Genomic DNA, 22,295 nt, shown 5'->3' with positions numbered 1-22,295 from the left:
CTGATTTTCCTGGAGAAATAGTGATTATCATAAGGAGTTAGAGACTGGATCAAGGACACTGCTCAAATTTTCACAGAATGAACTATGAATATCTTAATGAACTATACTTATATCAACTATAAATCAATTAAATAGATCAGCATCATAACCAATTGCAAAATTGTATTTCAAAACATAAAGCTGACAGTACAGTGGTCTAACCTTCCCTTTTTATAATGTCTGACATTTTCATTGCAACAAGTCAGAAGTCCAGTTCTGTGCTTATCTCATTAGCCTAATTTATTATCTATAAATAAATGTATCTACAAATTAATCTATAAATAGTCATTTATTGTTTACAAAGCACGTCTGACTTCAAGAACTTTTATTGAGATAGAGTTAACACAATAAAATGCATATATTTAGAGTGTACAATTTGGTATCCCAATCTCCCAATTCATTCCCCCTCAATCCTCCCCGCTTTCCCCACTTGGTGTCCCTATGTTTGTTCTCTACATCTGTGTCTCTATTTCTGCCTTGCAAACTGGCTGATGTGTACCGTTTTTCTATATTCCGCATATAAAAACATGTCTGACTTTAAATGCACAAACTTGATGTTATTTCCCCTTGCTTTTTTGCCCTTTCAGCCCTGTCCCCATGCTGTTCGAGTCACAATGCCTAAAACCTCAAAAGCAAATTTAATAGCAAAATTCAAAGACACTCTGCAGTGAGTTTGATCTGGAATCTATAAACTCAAAAGTCAACTTCTGGTTCTGTTCTCTCCCTTGAAAATGATCTTAATGATCATAGTTCCTCCTTTCCCCAGCTCCCACGCCACCCCATAGTTAAACGATGGGAAGCAGTAAGGAATGAATGGTTTTAAAACCAGAATTCTTACAGTTAAATAAATGTGGTCTTCTCAGAAGTTACTTGGAAAAGGCATGCATTCTAATTCAAACAATGCTGGCCTTTCATAAGATATTTTTCTGAATCTCCTTTCTTGGAAATGCCTTTAGAGGCCATCTGCCAGCCCCTTAAGAGGACTGACTTCATTATTTTATATTCCCAGGAAACCCTTCCCTTGTCTGATACTTTTTTTTTCTCCATTCCTCTCACTTCTCCCTGATCATCAGTGTAGCCGCATCTTTCCTCTGTCTCACTTGGAGCTGGGGGTGTGTCACAGCGAGGGTACATAGACCTCCTGCCAGCAAATTGACTAGTAGACATGGGATCTGCTGCTGCCCGAGGCCTTCCTGCTGTTAACAGTAGGTCGCTGAGTTGACACTGGCTGATGCCATTGGCTGAACTCTACACGACGAAGTGTGGGAAACCTCATTTCCCTGAATTGATGGGCTCAACTGTTTGATGCTGGCAAGCTAAGATTCTACCACAGGGATAAGAATTAGATAAATGCCTAGAAAATTCAGTATCAGCATTCCCTCTTCTTCCCTGATTATGGAAATGACATGGAAAGAAGACTTACTAGTTCCATGTGTAACGCTTTGCACCCAGAAGGAGTACCTGCCCACTAAAGGCACATTTTCAACTTCACTCATGACTGACATTACATTAATATACTTAATAAATAGCTCAACTATGTATCCCTTTTATTTTGAGTGTAAGGTATTCAGCCCATGAGACAGGTATTTCATTCAAATTTAGGTTCTCAATTGAGTTTTTTTGTTTTTTTGTTTTTTTTTTTAACAGAGCAGCCATTAGCAACTTTAATCTTAGTAAAGCTCAGGGCTGCTTTGTAAGAGAAGAGTGTAGGAGGGGTTGTAATTATTCCATTTCAATCTGGGCCTGTTTTTGCCAGTTTCCAGAGCACCTTTCCCTTCCCACAGCTCAGTGCCTGAAAAGACTCTGCTCTAGTCTGTATTTCACAAAACTGGCTCCCGCTCTGACAGCTCATCATCATCAAGACGCTGATTTGTTTTCATGTCATGTCCTAGGCAGTTCATAGATGAGGGAGAAATAATTTTAAATTACCCTTTTCAGGAGTGATGGGAGAGGCCTGCTGCCACTGAGAGTAGGGCATGTTATACACACACTGACCATTTGTTTCACCTATGAGTGACTGTTGACAAATGGGTCCTTCTGCTTAGTTATTTTAAGGCCATGATGAAACGAGTAACTTGTCTTGAGCAAGACAACACAAACACAGAATCCATGTGCTCTCAGAACTGTTTGTGTCATCACTTGGGTTTGGTATTCAGCAACTTCAGATAATCACATCAGACATGTTAATGAAGAGAGTCTGAAGACCATGATTTATTCTTTCAATCAATAATTAAATATTTATTGACCTGCTAGGTACATGAAATAAAATGAATAATAGCCACTCACATTTATTAAGATCTTGCTATAGGCTAAGCATTATATCACTTGCTTTACATATGTCATTTCATTCCCACAATGACCCTATGAGGTGGCACTTTTGTTGCTTAAAGAAGTTGCATAATTTGCCAAGATTACATGGCTAGAAAGCAGCAGAGCTACAGTTTGACCCTAAAGCCCAAGTTTTTTGTATTGTGATATACTGATCCCCCCCCCTTCTCCCTCCCCCAGCACAGAATGAAACCCATGTCCTCAAGAAGCTTATAATCCCTGGGAGGTCCAGGCAATATTTTTATTCATACTTCAACAAAGAGGAAAAAAAAATTTTTAAAAAGACCTTGCTAGAATCTCTGGTATTTTAGTTTCCCTCCAATCAAATAAATTGATTTCAATATTTACTGGATTCCTACACTGCATGAGACTGTCCTAGGATACCAAAATATCTATTACACTCTTCTGATCCAAAAAAAAAAAAACCAAAAAGCCCATTATAGTCCAAAGGAGAAGACATACATGTATGCAGCCAACTCTAGTATAAGCTCTATGGCCATTATGAAATAAATATACTGGCATTAGAGAGAGAAGGGAATGAGTCTCCTGACTGGGGCCATTATGACATCTTCACAAAAGAGCTGGCATCTCCCTTGGCCATCAAAGGATGGACACTATTACCACTTGTAACAAATGAGTAAGGAATCCCAACAGAGAAAACAACATGAGCAGAGGCATAAAAGCATATGATACATGAAGGGAACATAATCTAACATGACTGTTGCATGGGATATGAGTTGGGGATGGGGGGAGTTACATTCACACCAATTATATTCAGAGCATTATGAGAAAGTATAGATAATCATTAATGAAGGAATGTGATTATGTGTGCATATGTTTATGTGTCATCAATGAAAGAAGTGGTGACATTAATTTATGCTGATCATGCAAAGCTTTCACCTGTCTTACTGAAGCATTGATTGGGGTAGTGATGATCTAGATGACGATTCTGCACAAAAAAGGACTAGAACAAAAGAAATGACTTGATCCTCATTCAGTATACCCAGGGTTTTTCAGTGTATTCCAACTTGAGTGCTATGACAAGGCAGAGCCAGGAAAGGCACCTACAACTGAAGGAACTTCTAGGAAGTAGAGACTTGGTGAATTGGGTACAGAGTTGATCAGAGTTTTAATTATAGGATCTGTTTTCTTTTTCAGGTGCATGGTGGGCTATGTGAACGCCAGCTTGTCTGTTTTCCGAATATCTGACTTTGAGAACCGATCTGAGCCTGAGTCTGATGGCAGTGAGTTCTCGGGGACTCCTCTCAAGTACTGTAGGTAAGCATGGCACTCTTAGCCTCAGCTGGGCTGGCTCTGCCATGGGGATGTGTCACTCAGACAATGGCCCTTTTTGACTGAGTGGATTTAAAGCAGTGGTTCTCAAACTTGATTATGCATTAAAGAGATTAATTTTTAAATCTCTTTACCAGGCTGTCACCCAGACCAATTAAAACATCATCTCTGTGGTGAAACCCAGACTTCCAGATCCACGAAGCCCATGTAAGGGGAACCCAAAGAGACCCACACTAAGACATTATAATTAAAGTGTCAAAAGTTAAGATAAGGAGAGAATATTAGAAGAAGCAAGAGAAAAACAACTTGTTACACACAGGCATATCTCATTTTTGTGCACTTTGCAGATATTGCATTTTTTAAAAGTTGAAGGTTTGTGGCACTCCTGCATCAAGAAAGTCTGTCAGTGCTGTTTTTCTAACAGCATTTGCTCACTTTGTGACTGTCACATTTTGGTAATTCTCACCATATTTCAAATTTTTTCATTATTATTATATTTGTTGTGGTAATGTGGTCAGTGATCTTTGATGTTACTATTGTAATTGTTTGGAGGTGCTACAAACCCTGCGCATATAAGACAGTGGACTTACTGTGTTCTGACTGCTGCATTTCCCCATCTCTCCCTCTCCTTGGGCTCCTGTCTTCCCTGAGACACAGTATTGAAAATAGGCCAATTAATACCCTACAGTGGCCTCTAAGTGTTCAAAAGACTGCTATATCAAAACCTCATGGGAACTGCAAAATCCAAAATCTAACAATAGATACACACACACACACTCAAAGAAAAAGAATACACACACACACACTCAAAGAAAAAGAATCCAAACACAACACTAAAGATTGTCATCAAATCACAAGAGAACAAAAGAGAAAGGGAAGAAAAAAGAAAAAACAATCCAAAACAATTAACAGAATGGCAATAAGAACATATGTATTGACAATTACCTTAAATATAAACAGATTATATGCTCCAACCAAAAGACATAGACTGGCTGAATGGATACAAAAATAAGACCCATATATATGCTGTCTATAAGAGACCCACTTCAGATCTAGGGACACATACAGACTGAAAGTGAGAGGATGAAAAAATTATTCCATGCAAATGGAAACGAAAAGAAAGCTGGAGTAGCAATACTTATATCAGACAAAGTGGACTTTAAAATAAAGACTATTACCAGGACGAAAAAACATCAGAGAAGACATTGACTGTAACACAATAATAGTGGGGGACTTTAACACCTCACTTTCATCAATGGACAGATCATCCAGACAGAAAATCAGTAAGGAAACAGAGGCCTTAAATGACACATTAGACCAGATGGACTTAATTGGTATTTGTGGAGCATTTCATCTGAAAGCAGAAGAGTATACTTTCTTTTCAAGTACATATGGGACACTCTCTAGGATTGAACACATGCTGGGCCTCAAAGTGAGCCTCAGTAAATTTAAGAAAATTGAAATTATATCAAGTATCTTTTCCAATCATAGTGCTATGAGATTAGAAATCAACTACAAGAAAAAAAAACTGTAAAAAACTCAAACACGTGGAGGCTAAACAATATGCTACTACACAACCAATGGATCACAGAAGAAAGCAAAGAGGAAATCAAAAAATACCTAGAGACAAATGAAAATGAAAACATGACAATCCAAAACCTTTGGCACACGGCAAAAGCAGTTCTAAGAAGGAAGTTTATATCAATACAATCTCACCTCGGGAAATAAGAAGACTCTCAAACAACCAAACATTACAGCTAAAGTAACTAGAGATAGAAGGACAAATAAATCCCAAAGTTAGTAGAAGGAAAGAAATCATAAAAATCATATCAGAAATAAATGAAAAAGAGACAAAACAACAGAAAAGATCAATGAAACTAAAAGCTAGTTCTCTGAAAAGACAAACAAAATTGATAAACCTTTATCCAGACTCATCAAGAAAAAAAGGGAGGGGGCTCAAATAAATAAAATTAGAAGTGAAAAAGGAGAAGTTACAATGGACACCACAGAAATACAAAGCATTGTGAGACTACCACAAGCAACCATATGCCAATAAAATGGACAACCTGGAAGAAATGGAAAAATTCTTAGAAAGGTATAACCTTCCGTGACTGAACCAAGAAGAAATAGAAAATATGAACAGACAAATCACAAGTAATGAAACTGGAACTGTGGTTAAAAATCTTGGGACTTCCTAGGTGGTGCAGTGATTAAGTATCTACCTGCCAATGCTAGGGACACGGGTTTGATCCCTGCTCCAGGAAGATACCACAACTAAGCCCATGCACCACAATTATTAAGCCCATACTCTAGAGCCCATGAGCCACAAATATTGAGCCCATGTGCTGCAACTACTGAAGCCCACATGCCTAGAGCCTGTGCTCTGCAACAAGAGAAGCCACTGCAGTGAGGACCCCATGCACCACAATGAAGAGTAGCCCCCACTTATCACAACTAGAAAAAGCCCATGTGCAGCAACAAAGACCCAACAGAGCCAATCAATTATTTTAAAAAGGAACTTAAAAAATAAATAATTTAAAAAAATTTTAAAAATGAAAATCTTCCAACAAACAAAAGTCCAGGACCAGATGGCTTCAGAGGTGAATTCTATCAAACATTTAGAGAAGAGCTAACACCCATCCTTCTCAAACTCTTCCAAACCATTGCAGAGTAAAGAGCACTCCCAAACTCATTCTACAAGGCCACCATCACCCTGATACCAAAACCAGACAAAGATATTACAAAAAAAAAGTATAGACCAATATCACTGATGAATATAGCTGCAAAAATCCTCAACAAAATACTAGCCAACAGAATCCAACAACACATTAAAAAATCATACACTGTGATCAAGTGAGATTTGTCCCATGGATCCAAGGATTCTTCAATATATGCAAATAAGTCAATGTGATACACCATATAAACAAATTGAAGAAAAAAAAACATATGATCATCTCAGTAGATGCAGAAAAAGCTTTTGACAAAATTCAACACCCATTTATGATAACAACTCTCCAGAAAGTGGGCATAGAGGGAACATACCTTAACATAATGAAGGCCATATACAACAAACCCATAGCTAACATTCTCAATGGTAAAAAAACTGAACACATTTCCTCTAAGATCAGGAATAAGATAAAGATGTCCACTCTCACCACTATTATTCAACATAGTTTTGGAAGTCCTAGCCATGGCAATCAGAGAAGAAAAACAAATAAAAGGAATACAGACTGGGAAATAAGTAAAACTGTCACTGTTTGCAGATGACATGACACTATACATAGAAAATCCTAAAGATGCCACCAGAAAACTACTAGACCTAATCAGTGGACCTAGTAAAGTTGCAGGATACAAAATTAATGCACAGAAATCTCTTGCATTGCTATACACTAACAATGAAAGACCAGAAAGAGAAATTAAGGAAATAATCCCATTCACCATTGAAACAAAAAGAATAAAATACCTAGGAATAAACCTACCTAAAAAGGTAAAAGACCTGTACTCAGAAACTATAAGAAACTGATGAAAGAAATCAAAGATAACACAAACAGATGGAGAGATATACCATGTTCTTGGATTGGAAGAATCAATATTGTGAAAATGACTATACTACCCAAAGCAATCTACAGATTCAGTGCAATCCCTATCAAATTACCAATGGCATTTTTCACAGAACTAGAACAAAAAATCTTAAAATTTGTATGGAGACACAAAAGACCCCAAATAGCCAAAGCAGTTTTGAGGGGGAGGTGGAAAAGCAGAGCTGGAGGAATCAGACTCCCTGACTTCAGACTATACTACAAAGCTACAGTAATCAAGACAATATGGTACTGGCACAAAAACAAATATAGATCAGTGGAACAGGATAAAAAGCCCAGAGATAAACCCACACACCTATGGGCAACAAATCTATGAAAAAGGAGGCAAGGATATACAATGGAGAAAAGACAGCCTCTTCAGTAAGTGGTGCTGGGAAACTGGACAGCTACATATATAAGAATGAAATTAGAACATTCTCTAACACAATACACAAAAATATATTCAAAATGGATTAAAGACCTAAATGTAAGACCAGATACTATAAAACTCTTAGAGGAAAATATAGGAAAAACACTGAGATAAATCACAACATCTTTTTCTGATCCACATCTTAGAGTAACAGGAATAAAAACAAAAATAAACAAATGGGACCTAATGAAACTTCAAAGCTTTTGTACAGCAAAGGAAACCATAAACAAGATGAAAAGACAACCCTCAGAATGGGAGAAAATAATTGCAAATGAATCAACAGACAAAGGATTAACCTCCAAAATATACAAACAGCTCATGCAGCTCAATATCAAAAAAAACAAACAACCCAATCAAAAAATGGGCAGAAGACCTAAATAGGCATTTCTCCAAGGAAGACATACAGATGGCCAAGAGGCACATGAAAAGATGCTCAACATCACTAATTATTAGAGAAATGCAAATCAAAACTACAGTGAGGCATCACTTCACACCAGTTAGAATGGGCATCATCAGCAAATCTACAAACAATAAATGCTGGAGAGGGTGTGGAGAAAAGGGAACCCTCTTTCACTTTTGGTGGGAATGTAAACTGATACAACCACTATGGAAAACAGCATGGAAATTCCTTAAAAAACTAAAAATAGAACTACCATAATGACCCAGTAATTCCACTACTGGGCATATATCCAGAGAAAACCATAATTCAAAAAGACACATGCACCCAAATGTTCAGTGCAGCACTGTTTACAATAGCCAGGTCATGGAAGCAACCTAAATGTCCATCGACAGAAGAATGGATAAAGAAGATGTGGCACAAATATACAATGGAATATTACTCGCCATAAAAAGGAACAAAATTGGGTCATTTGTAGAGACATGGATGGACCTAGAGACTGTCATATAGAGTAAAGTAAGTCAGAAAGAGAAAAACAAATGTTGTATATTAATGCATATATGTGGAATCTAGAAAAATGATACAGATGAACATCTGGACACTGGGCAGGGGTGGACGAAATTGAGCTTGGCATTGACATATATACACTAACGTATAAAAATAGATAACTAATTAGAACGTGCTGTATAGCACAGGGAACTCCACTTCATTGTACAGTAGAAACTAAAACAACTATACCCCCCCAAAAAAAAGATTAAAAAATTAAAAGAATTATTAAAAGAAAAAGAATTTTTCAATATCCACAAGTCAATCAGTGTGATACACCACATCAACAAAATGAAGAATAAAAACCATATGATCATATCAATCGATGCAGAAAAAGCTTTTGACAAAATTCAGTACCCATTTATGATAAAAACTCTCCAGAAAGTGGGCACAGAGGGAACATACCTCAACATAATAAAGGCCATATATGACAAACCTACAGCTAACATCATACTCAACAGTGAAAAGCTGAAAGCATTTCCTCTAAGATCAGGAATAAGACAAGGATGTCCACTCTCACCAATTTTATTCAATATGGTTTTAGAAGCCCTAAAAGGACTTTCTTAAGCTAAAACAAAAGGTCACTAGTTAGTAACAAGTAAATACATGAAACTGTAAATCTCCTTGGTAAAGGTAAATATATAGAAAAGGTAGTAGAATAATCACTTATAAAGCTCGTATGAAGGTTACCAGACAAAGGTAGAAAAAATAATTACTACTACAATAATTAGTTAAGGGAAGCACAAAATAATAAAAAAATGTAAGTTGTCACATCAGAAACATAAAACATGGTGGGCTAGAGCTTTAGAATGCTAAAAATGTAGCACTTTAGAATGATCCAACTTAAGTTGTTGTTAACTTAAAACAGACTGTTATAAATACAAGTTGTTATATGTGAACCTCATGCTAATCATAAAGCAAAAACCTATAGCAGATGCACAAAAGGTAGTAAACTCTAATCCTAATACTGAAAAAAGTCATCAAACCCAAAAGGAAGAAAGCAAGAGAAGGAGAAAGGAACAGAGAGAACTACAAAATAGCCAGAAAACAATGACCAAAATGGAAATAAGTACATACCTATCAATAACTACTTTCAGGACTTCCCTGGTGGTGCAGTGGTTAAGAATCCACCTGCCAATGTAGGGTTCAAGCTCTGGTCTGGGAAGACCCCACCTGCCACAGAGCAACTAAGCCCATGCACCACAACTACTGAGCCTGCATGCTGCAACTACTGAAGCCTGTGTGCCTGGAGCCTGTGTTCCTCAAGAAGAGAAGCCACTGCAATGAGAAGCCTGTGTACTGCAATCAAAAGACAGAGTGGCTGAATGGAAAACAAAAAACAAAAAAACAAAAAACCAAGACTCATCTATTTGCTGCCTACAAAAGACTCACTTCAGATGTAAGGACACACACAGCCTGAATAGGAAAGGATGGAAAAAAAAGTATTCCATGAAAATGAAAATCTAATAAAAGTTGGAGTATCTATACTTATATCAGACAAAATAGATTTTAAAACAAATAATGTAATAACAGACAAAAGGTCATTACATAATGAGGAAGGGGTCACTCCAATAAGAGAATATATTTCCCAGCATAGCCAGCATAGGAGCACCTAACTATGTAAAACAAATTGACAGACCTAAAGGAAGAAATGGACAGCAATACAATAATACTAGGGGAATTTTATACCATGTTAGATCATCCAGACCAAAAAAAAAAAATCAATAAAGTAACATTGGTCTTAAAGGACATTAGACAGAAGACAAGTACAGAACATTCCATCCAAAAGCAACAGAATATACATCTTCTCAAGTACACATGGAACTTTCTCCACGATAGATAATGTTATGTTGCAAGTCTTAATAAATTTAAGATTGAAATAATATCAAGCATCTTTTCTGACCATAATGGTATGAAATGATAAATCAATTACAGGAAGAAAACTGGAAATTTTACAAATATATGAAGATTAAACAACATGCTACTAAACAACCAGTGGGTCAAAGAAGAAATCAGAAGAGAAATCAAAAATTACCTTGAGACATTTGAAAATGAAAATACAATATACCAAAACATATGGGATCTACCAAATGCAGTTCTAAGAGGCAAGTTCATAGTAATAAAATGCCTACCTCAGGAAACAACAAGCATCTCAAACAACCTAATTTTACACCTCAAGGATCTAGAACAAAGCCCAAAGTTAGTAGAAGGAAAGAAATAACAAAGATCAGAGTGGAAATAAATGAAATAAGACCAAAAAGACAATAAAAAGATGAAACTAAGAGTTGGTTCTTTTAACAATAAACAAACTCAACAAACCTTTAACTAGACTCACCAAGAAACAAAGAGGACTCAAATAAAATAAGAAATGAAGAAGAGATATTACAACTGATACCACAGAAATACTAAGGATCATAAGAGACTACTATGAACAATTATATGCCAACAAATTTGACAACCTAGAAGAGATATTTATAGAAACATACAACTTACCAAGACTGAATCAGGAAGAAAGAAAATCTTAACCAACTGAATACTAGTAAGGAGAGTGAATCAGTAATCAAAAACCATCCAACAAACAAAAGTCCAGAACTAGATGGCTTCACTGGTGAATTCTACTAAATATTCAAAGAATTAATAGCAATTTTTCTCAAACTCTTCCAAAAAATAGAAGAGGAGGGAATGCTTCCAAACTCATTTTACATGGCCAGCATTACCCTGCTACCAAAACCAGACAAGGACACCATAAGAAAAGAAATTACAGGCCAATATTCCTGAGGAACATAAATGCAAAAATCCTCAACAAAATATTAGCAAACCAAATTGAACAATACATTAAAAGGATCATACACCATAATCAAGTGGGATTTATTCCAGGAATGCAAGGATGGTTCAACATATGCAAATCAATGTGATATACCACATAAACAGAATAAAGGATAAAAATCATACAGTCATCTCAATAGACACAGAAAAAGCATTTGACAAAATGCAGCATTAATTATGATAAAAACTCTCAACAAAGTGGTTACAGTGAATACATGCCCTTCAACATGACAGCCATATATGACCAGCCCATAGCTAATGTCATACCCAAAGGTGAAAACTTGAAAGCTTTTCCTCTAAAATCAGCAACAAGACAAGGAGGCTCTCACCACTTTTATTCAACATAGTATTGGAAGCCCTAGGCAAATAAAGAAATAAAAGGCAGCCAAATCAGAAAGGAAAAAGTAAAATGGTAACTATTTTGAGATGACATGTTATCATATATAGAAAATCAAAAAGTTGTTTAGAACTAATAAATTCAGTAAAGTTGCATGATACAAAATCAATATACAAAAATCAGCTGTGATTCTATACACTAATAACAAATTATCAGAAATAGAACTTAAGAAGACAATCCCATTAACAATTGCATCAAAAAGCATAAAATACTTAGGAATAAACTTAACCAAGGAGATGAAAGACCTGTACACTGAAAACTATGACATTGGTGGAATAAATCAAAGACGACACAAATTTTTTAAAAATATTTCATGCTCATGGATTACAAGAATCAATATTGTTAAAATGTCCATACTACCCAAAGCAATATACAGATTCAGTGCAATCCTTACCAGAATTCCAATGGCACTTTTCACAGAAGTAAAACAAATAATCATAAATTTTGTATGGAACCACAAAAGACCCAGAGTAGCCAAAGTAATCTTCAGAAAGAAGAAAAAAGCTGGAGATATCTCTCTTCCTTATTTCAAACTATATTACAAAGAAATAATAATCAAAACAGTAATACTGGGGCTTCTTAGGTGGCACAGTGGTTGAGAATCCACCTGCCAATGGAGGGGACACAGGTTCAATCCCTGCTACAGGAAGATCCCACATGCTGTGGAGCAACTAAGCCTGTGCGCCACAACTACTGAGCCTGCACTTTAGAGCCCATGAGCCACAACTATTGAGCCCATGTGCTGCAACTACTGAAGCCCACGCACCTAGAGGCCATGCTTCACAACAAGAGAAGCCACAGCAATGAGAAGCCCACCTACCACAATGAAGAGTAGCCCCCACTCACCGCAACTAAAAAGAAAGCTCGCACACAGCAAAGACCCAACTCAGCCAATAAATAAATAAATAAATAAATAATTAAATTTATATTTAAAAAAACCAGTAATACTAATTGTAATAGTAATTAGTAATACTACTTGGCATAAAAAGACACATACATGAGTGGAACAGAATCAAGAGCTCAGAAATAAACCCACACATATGTGGTCAATTTATGACAAAGGAGCCAAGAACATACAATGCAGAAAGGAAAGCCTCTTCAATAAATGGTGCGGGGAAAACTGGACAGCCTCATGCAAAAGAAGAAACTGGACCACTATCTGACACCATATACAAAAATTAACTCAAAATGAATTAAAGGTTTGAATTTAAAACCTGAAACCATAAAACTCCTAGAAGAAAACATAGGCAGTAAGCTCCTTGACATCAATCTTGGTGACGATGTCTTGAATCTGACACCAAAAGCAAAGCAACAAAAGCAAAAATAAACAAGTGGGACTATATCAACCTTCTGCACAGCAAAGGAAGTCATCAACAAAATGAAAAGGTAATCTACTGAATAGGAGAAAATATTTTCAAATAATTTTTCTGATAAAGGGTTAATATCCTAAATATATAAAGAACTCATATAATTCAATAGGAACTAAACAATGTGATTTTAAAATGGGCAAAGGGTCTGAACAGAGGCACAGAGATGGTCAACAGGTACATGAAAAGATACTCAACGTCACTAATTATCAAGGAAATGTGAATCAAAACCACAATGAAGTATCACTTCACACCTATTAGAATGGCTATTATCAAAAAAGACAAGGAATAACAAATATTGGCAAGGATGTGAAGAAAAAGGAACCCCCGTACATTGTTGGTGTGAATGTAAATATGTGTAGCGACTACGGAACTAGTATGGAGGTTCCTCAAAAAGTTAAAAATTGAACTGCCATATGATTCAGCAATTCCACTTCTGGGTATTTATCCAAAGGAAACAAAAAGACTAACTCGAAAAGACAGTCTGCACCCCCATATTTATTGTATCATTATTTACAATAGCCAAGACATAGAAACAACCTAAGTGCCCACTGATCGATATATGTATAAAAAATGTGGTATGTTTATAGAATGAAATATTATTCAGACATAAAATAGAAGGAAATCCTCCCATTTGTGACAACATGGATGGACTTTGAGGGTATTATGCTAAGTGAAACATGCCAGACAGAAAAAGACAAATACTGTATAATCTCACTTATGTAGAATGTAAAAAAAGGCTGAGGGTGGCAGTGGGCAAAACACATAAAGGTTGGCAAAATGTCTAAACTTCCAGTTATAAAATAAGTAAGTCTTGGGATGTAATGTACAGTATGATGACTATAGTTACTAATACTGTATTACATATTTGAAAGTTGTTAAAATTGCTTTGGGTAGTACAGTCATTTTGACAACCTTGATTCTTCCAATTCAAAAACACAGTATATCTTTCCATCTGTTAGTGTCATCTTCAGTTTCTTTCATCAGCATCTTCTAGTTTTTGGAGTAGGTCTTTTGCCTAATTAGGTAAGTTTATTTCTAGGTATTTTGTAGTTTTTGATGTGATGGTAAATGGGATTGTTTCCTTAATTGTTCCTTAATGACTGTACTACTCAAGGCAGTCTACAGATTCAATGAAGTCCCTATCAAATTACCAATGATATTTTTCACAGAGCTAGAACAAAATTTTTTTAATTTTGTATGGAAACACAAAAGACCCCAAATAGCCAAGGCAATCTTGAGAATGAAAAACAGATCTGGAAGAATCATGCTCCCTGACTTCAGACTATATTACAGTGCTACAATAATCAAAACAGTACTAGCAGGTATTAGCACAAAAATAGAAATATAGATAGATGGTACAGGATAGAAAGCCCAGAAATAAACCCACACACCTATGGTCAATTAATCTACAACAAAGGAGGCAAGAATATACAATGGAGAAAAGACAGTCTCTTCAATAAGTGGTATTGGGAAAACTAGACAGCTACATGTAAAAGAATGACATTAGAACATTCTCTAACACCATACACAAAAATAAACTCAAAATGAATTAAAGACATAAATGTAAGACCAAATACTATAAAACTCCTAGAGGAAAACATAGGCAGGACACTCTTTGACATAAATAGCCACAATATCTTTTTGGATCCATCTCTTAGAGTAATGGAAATAAAAACAAAAATAAACAAATGGGGCCTAATTAAACTTAAAAGCTTTCACACAGCAAAGGAAACCATCAACAAAATGAAAAGGCAACCTACAGATTGGGAGAAAATATTTGCAAATGAGGTTACTGACAAAGGATTAATCTCCAAAATATACAAACAGCTCATACAACTCTACATCAAAAAAACCCCCAACCAACCAGACTTCCCTGGTGGTGCAGTGATTAAGAATCTGTCTGCCAATGCAGGGGACATGGGTTCAATCCCTGATCCAGGAAGATCCCACATGCCACAGAGCAACTAAGCCTATGTGCCACAGCTACTGAGCCTGCACTCTAGAACCCATGAGCCACAATCACTGAGCCTGCGCACCACAGCTACTGAAGCCTGTGTGCCCTAAAGCCCATGCTCTGCAGCTACTGAGCCCATGCTCTGCAACTACTGAAGACTGCATGCTCTAGGGCCCACATGCCACAACCAGGTAGCCCAGGCGCCTACAGCCTGTGCTCCACAACGAGAGAAGCCACTGCACTGAGAAGCCTGCAAACCACAATAAAGAGTAGCCCCCACTTGCCACAAACAGAGAAAAGCCACATAGCAATTAAGACCCAACACAGCCAAAAAACAAACCGAAAAACAAAAGACCCAATCAAAAAATGGATAGAAGATATAAATAGACATTTCTCCAAAGAAGAGATACAGATGGCCAAAAGGCACATGAAAAAATATTCAACATCTCTAATTATTAGAGAAACGCAAATCAAAACTACAATGAGGTATCACCTCACACTGGTTAGAATGGTCATCATCAAAACATTTACAAATAACAAATGCTGGAGAGGGTGTGGAGAAAAGGGAACTCTCCTACACTGTTGGTGGCACTGTAAATTGGTACAGCCACTATGGAGAACAGTATGGAGGTTCCTTAAAAAACTAAAAATAGAGTAGCCATATGATCCTTCAATCCCACTCCTGGGCATATATCCAGAGAAAACCATAATTTGAAAAGATATGTGCACCCCAATGTTCATTGCAGTACTACTTACAATAGCCAGGACATGGAAGCAACCTAAATGTCAAGAGAGGAATGGATAAAGATGTGGTATGTGTATACAATGGAATACTACTCAGCCATAAAAAAAGAACAAAATAATGCCATTTGCAGCAACATGGGTGGACTTAGAGCTTATCATACTAAGTGAAGTAAGCCAGAGAGAGAAAAATAAATATCATATGATACTGCTTATATATGGAATCTAAAAAAAAAAAAAAAAAAAGACACAAAAGAATTTATTTCCAAAACAGAAAGAGTCACAGACATAGAAAACAAACTTAAGTTTACCAAAGGGGAAAGGTGGGTAGGGGAGGAATAAATTAGGAGGTTGGGATTAACATCTACACACTACTATGTATAAAAATAGATAACCACTAAGGACCTACTCTATAGCACAGGGAACCATACTCAATATTTCATAATAACCTATAAGGGTTATTACAAAATCTGAAGAATATGTATATATATATATTCTGAATCGCTGTGCTGTACACCTGAAATCAACATGATATTGTAAATCAACTATATTTCAATTTTTTAAAAGTTGCTAAGTAAGTAGATCTTAAAAGGTCTCATCACAAGAAAAAAAGATTTTTTAATAATAAATAAAACAGAACCCAGAGTGCTATGCAGAGCATTGCAACCAGCTGTTTACCCAAAGGGCATTTGCTGAACTGGGTAGAATTAAGCTTTGTTTTTCAAAACTTTACATGGTTAGGGAATTTGAAAGAAAATGGAGAAATGAGCAGCTTGTGAGTATAAATCTGAACATACACTACATAAAACAACAACAATATATTCATACTAGAGTCTGTTGTACAGCAATGGCCACATGCAGCAGCATAGATAAATATTAGTAGCACATGCTGTAAAAAAAAAAAAAAAAAAAAAGCAAGTCTCAGAAGTCTGCATATAGTATAGCATCCTTTCTAGAGTTTAACACAAGCAAAACTGAATATTATATTCAGACAAATGAATATATATATACACATACAAAAATATATGTTATAATAAAAATGAAGTTCAGGATAAAGGAAGCAAGGAGATGAAATGAAGGAGAAGCCCAGAGGTAGATGTAAGTTCCTGGTATTGTTTTAATTCTTGGATTGCATGGAGGATTTATGAGTATTATGTTATTAAAGTATTAAATACATAAACAGAAAAATTAGAGATGAGTAGAATATGAATGGAACAATAAGATTAGTTATAAAACTAAGAATTGTGATTAGGCCAATTTTGCACACTTGAGGACCAAAGTAATGTTATAAAGAAATGCAAAGGATGAAGAACAGTCAAGATATTTTTGAAGATTAACAACAAGGTGGAGATTTACCTTACATTAGACATAGTATAAAATCATAGTAATTATTATCAGTGTGGCATTTAACATATGAATAGAAAATGGAATAGAATTGAGAACTCAAAAATAAATTGTGTAATAAAGATGTCACTTCTCAGTTTTCCCACCTGATAACAATAATGGTATGATAAAGATAAAATGGACTCACGTGGATCTAAGGCCCTAGGCTGGTGCTTGGCACCTGGTAGATAGCAAACATTTGTGAAAGTTGATACTTACTCAAAAGTTACAGTTGGAGCATATTTTAGGAAGGACTCCAATGGCAAGTGGCAGAAATCCAGTATAAACTGACTTAAAAAGAAATTCATTAGTTCAGGTAACCAGGAGGTTGGAGGGGTGATATTAACATTAGTAATGACTAGATCCCAAGCCTCCAGCAGTGTCAGCAAGAAACCGCCTTTCTGCTGGCTCTGCTCTGTTCTGTTGACTGCATTCTCAAGCAGGCTCACTTCACACAGTTTGTGATGCCCACCAGAAGCTCCAGGCCTTTACCTTCTGTGGGCTTAGTGATAATTCACTAAGTAATCATTCTAGCAGAAGATCTGGTGATGAGTCTCACTGATCAGGTCTGGCTCATCTTCTGAGCTGGGGTCTGGGAGAGGCTGAACCCTGCCCAGCCCACACAGATGATTCCTCAGAGAAGAAGAGAGATTCTTTTACCAGAAGAAGAGATGCTGGACAAGCCAAACAACAGATGTCTAGTATACAGAAACTTTCATACTTTTATCCCACGAATGAGGACTACATAGTGGGGATGGAAGAGATTTGGGAGTCAGGAAAATCATCATTTGGAATGTAACATTCTCCTGTGTGCTTATAGATACCGAGACTACCGTGACCCTCCTCACTCACTGGTGCCCTATGGCTACACACTGCAGTTCTGGCACGTCTTAGCAGCCCGACTGGCTTTTATCATTGTGTTCGAGGTAAGTTTTCTCAACCGACTTCTTTATTTCCTTTGACGTAATGAAGTAACTAGAAGTAATGAATGAATGTAAGTTACGAGAACTTTCAAAGTGATTATTTATGTCCAGAAGCAAGAAAAGTAATACTGTGTAATCCCTTTTTTTCTTTTCTTCTCCTTTATTGAAGTACTTGAATTTTCTAAGAAATATTTGAAAGTCCATGGTTGATTGTTAATAGATGTCAGGAATCATTGGTCCTAAATTTAATATTCTATGTGGTTCTTAAAATTCAGGAAAATTGCAGTTTTCCCATCGCCACTCCCAGAGATTCTGATACATCATGTCTGCAATTTGCTTTTCACAGCCCTCCAAGATGCTTCTGATGTTCAAGGACAATGTTTGGAAAACATTGAGCTGAGTGTTACAAGTGGTAGTCTCTGGTTATGCATCACCATGACATCACTTATGAATTTCTCAAGTATAATCTACCTAGTAATTTCTTGTATTATGTGTCAAAAATACAGCATCTATTTTCTTTTAGTCTTTAAGAAAATTGCTACTAAAAATCATTTGCATTCCCATGACTGTACCCGTAAATGGAAATTTCATCTCTCTCGTTACATATCAATATATTAAAGCCAGATTAATGCAAGTGAAGTCTGCCTCTTGGCTCAGACTAGAAGTTCCTATACAGGCATACCTCAGAGATATTGTGGGTTTGGTACCAGACCACTGCAATAAAGTATTTCACAATCTGTGAAGCATTTTCAAATATTTTCTTAAAATTTTCATAATAACACCCATTTTGTGGATGAGGGAATTGAGGCTCTGAATGACTTATCCTCAGGTAAACAAACAGCTCTTAAGCGGTAAAAGCAGACCTGGGATTCAAACCTGGGCTTTCTGACTCCACAGTATATTCTTCTGGCTCTCCTTTGCATTCTCTGGCCATTGCCTCTCCTCCTTTCCTGAGTCCTCTTCCCATTTTCTGTGTGGTGCCATCACACAAAGTTCCGTCCTCACCTATCCCTGTGACTTTCCTTCCTCACACACACCTCGCCTGGCCTTATCCCACTCTCCACACACACCAGAGGCTCCACATCCCTGTTCTTGACCAGCTCCCAGAGCTTTCTTCTAAGGCTGCACAATAGACCTGACTCTGTTGTATTCTCCCCTGTGTTTTTAGCACCTCGTGTTTTGTATAAAGCACCTCATTTCATATCTGATCCCAGACCTCCCAAAAGATCTAAGGGATCGAATGAGAAGAGAGAAGTACTTGATTCAGGAGATGATGTATGAAGCAGAACTAGAGCGTCTCCAGAAGGAACGAAAGGAGAGGAAGAAAAATGGAAAAGCACACCACAATGAGTGGCCATGAGCAGGTTGGTGAGAGGTGCGTTCATGGTCTGAAACCTCTCCTTGGCTGGGAGGGGCGCTTTCAACTCCCTGAATCAAAGCTTGCCATTGTTCTCCTGATAGGGATGAAAATAAATCCTTTAGAAGCTTCCAAAACCAGCTTGTTTCTTAAACTGCAAATTTAACTTAATCTTCCCTTTGCACACAACTCCTGCAACTCTTCTCTGTGTCAACTCTTCTCTGCCTCCGTGTCACACTCTGGCCTGGCAGCCAAGATCTTCACGAGTCGGCCTAGGTGTCCCCTGAAATAACTCTTCCTCCCCCTTCCACTCCAGCCTGGCTATTCTCTTTCATCAGAAGGAAGGGGCATGTTACCCTGGGGATGTTAAAGTCGCCTTTTCATCTCATCCAAGATGGCCTTCCTTCCATCACCCATTTATTGTTTCCTCCCAGGCTGGTCCATGTCAGGCCACAACCCCTAAGAAGGTTTCCCCAGACTCATCAGCCCACTGAGACTCACTCCTTATAAACATCTCTGGTTACTGCATCAGTACCACATGTATTGACAGATATTGAGATGTGTTGTTGATTTGTGATTTTCCTATAGTTATTAGGCTTCCCCAGCACAATTGTAAGCATCTTTAGGAAAGTCCCTATGGATTGTAATTTATTCTTCCAGCTGGTTAGCACAGTGTTAAGCACTTGGCACCCATTAAATGCACATTTAAGTAATAAAGGTTGGGTGCATTATGCTTAAAAACATTGTAAGAAAGTTCCATGACATTCCCACATATCAGAAAGTTCTTTTGAAAGCTTCTCTCTGGCAAGGCAATTACTATCTGTGTGTCCTTGGACAAGTCACTTAACTTCTCTGGGCCTCAGTTTCTTTAGTGATGAGATGAGCCCTCAATTTTGATACTCTGTGAATCTAATATTCCAGCTTTTTTTTTTTTTTTTTTTTTGCCTTCCTTGCCTTCATTCCTCTCTCTCCACTTGTTTAGAGACTAACTTTGAAAACGTTTTCCAAAATTTGGCCTCCAAAAGAAAAATGAGATATACAAGGAAAAAATATCTTTCACTTTTCATATAGGTTACAATATAGCAGCTATCTGCAGAGATGTTTGTTGCTTTATCAATCCAGATCTGTATTAAGAGTCCAGGAGGTTATTATGAGTTGGGTATGAGGGTGGTCTTGGAGGAAATCACCTAGACCCCAGGCCACAGATGTTGAACATTTGCCCTGCCCTCAGTTCCAAAGTAGGCCTTGGTTTCACCAAAGGCAAGAAATGTTTCGCTACTTAGTAATTTTGCCATTGTCCAGATCTGCCATTTGGCTCTGTGAGTTCAGGGAAGTTAATTCTTCTGAGCCTACTTATTTGGTGGAACTAATACACAGTTCAGATAAGGTTATGTGTGTGAGACATTTACAAAACAAAATGCTATCAAATACTGTCTGGATTTGCACTGTTGTTAAGCATTGTGTTGTAGTCCAGCAGATTGTAGTTCGGGCTTTTCCATTCTCTATCTGTATGACCTGGGGTGGAGCATTCCCGTGGATTCAGTTTCCACACTTGCAAGAGAAAAGGAGCTGGACTAAACAATAGCTTAAGAGCCTATCTGGCTTTAGCCCTCTGGGATTCTATCGTTTGCTCCAAGCCCCTAGCCCCTGCACCCATTCTGATCGCCTTTCCTCTGGCTCTGGTCCGCTTTCAGAGGACAAAGGCTGACTCTCCAGGTGGCTTGAGCTGGAGCAGGAGGCAGACATTAGTGAAGAGGATTGTTCCAGGGCCCAGAGACCAAGGTGCCGCAGTGGCTTACCCACACCTTGGAGCTGCTCTCAGCCTGGGAGCCTGTCAGCTTGGGAGATCCTTCTGGCCTCATCATCATGGGCTGCTTTCTCCCCAAAGAGGCCATTTCTAACTTTTTCTTGAAAGCACAGCCTTTGTCTGTCTCTATTTTCCCAACAGTTGGCAGGAAGTCACCTTCCTGCCTTCCTGACTCAGCCTGTTCATCTGCACAGCAGGCACAGTAATGTTTATACCATACCTGACTTGGTTCGGGATTACAGATTCTTCAAATGCCTTTGATTCACACTAAGGGCAGACCATTGCGCATTGTGTCTTTAGGCCATCGTGTATACTTAGAATCTTAATACCTTCTTTTCTTTTTCCAGGTAATAGTTCATTTCCAGGCCAAGGACCTGAACTTTGTTTACTTCTCCCAGCTGTGCAAAAGCACATTCAAGTGAATGACTAAAATGCAACTGCAGTGCATGTCGCCAAGGTCAGCAGCGGCAGGGGGGTCGGCACCCTTAAAGGACGGCCTGGGAAACCACGCTGCTGTGATTTCACGTTGCAGCCCAGCACACAAATGCTATCTATCCATAGACCATCCTTGACCAAGCAAGCATGCACATCATGGGCAGTTACATTCTCAAGTTTTTAAAACCAAGGGGAACTTGTATACCGGGCCTGTTTTTCAGCCTGTTTGCTACCTTTTTTGCATTCTATCCCATGTGAATTTTACAGACACTGGGCTAAAAAGGGTATTCGGACACCTGGACACACATTCCTAGAATGTCATCATATGGTCGTAATTCCATGTCACCAAACAACACAAACAAGACCCTGTTTACAATTTTTTCTTTTTTTTTTAATTTCAGATCTTTCTGAGATTATTATATATGACATATCTATAGCTATGTGTATGGCCATAGATGCATTTCTGTGTGTACATATGTATAGTCATGTAT

General features: G+C 37.5%; 1 protein-coding gene across 1 annotated transcript in view; it reads left to right on the top strand.

The window, feature by feature from the left end:
* Positions 1-21,901, top strand: part of ANO4 (anoctamin 4) — a 398,627-nt gene extending 376,726 nt beyond the window's left edge. Inside the window, exons 27-30 of the mRNA XM_057743345.1 lie at positions 3,526-3,645; positions 18,103-18,208; positions 19,374-19,580; positions 21,717-21,901. Of these exons, the coding sequence (XP_057599328.1) occupies positions 3,526-3,645; positions 18,103-18,208; positions 19,374-19,565 (418 nt within the window). The 3' untranslated portion in view covers positions 19,566-19,580; positions 21,717-21,901. The remainder of the gene's footprint in view (positions 1-3,525; positions 3,646-18,102; positions 18,209-19,373; positions 19,581-21,716) is intronic.
* Positions 21,902-22,295: the final 394 nt, after the last annotated feature.

This window comes from Hippopotamus amphibius, chromosome 7 (assembly GCF_030028045.1).
Source record: "Hippopotamus amphibius kiboko isolate mHipAmp2 chromosome 7, mHipAmp2.hap2, whole genome shotgun sequence".
Taxonomy (NCBI): domain Eukaryota; kingdom Metazoa; phylum Chordata; class Mammalia; order Artiodactyla; family Hippopotamidae; genus Hippopotamus; species Hippopotamus amphibius.
Note: the sequence above shows the minus strand (reverse complement) of the source record. Positions and strands in the feature narration are given on the sequence as shown.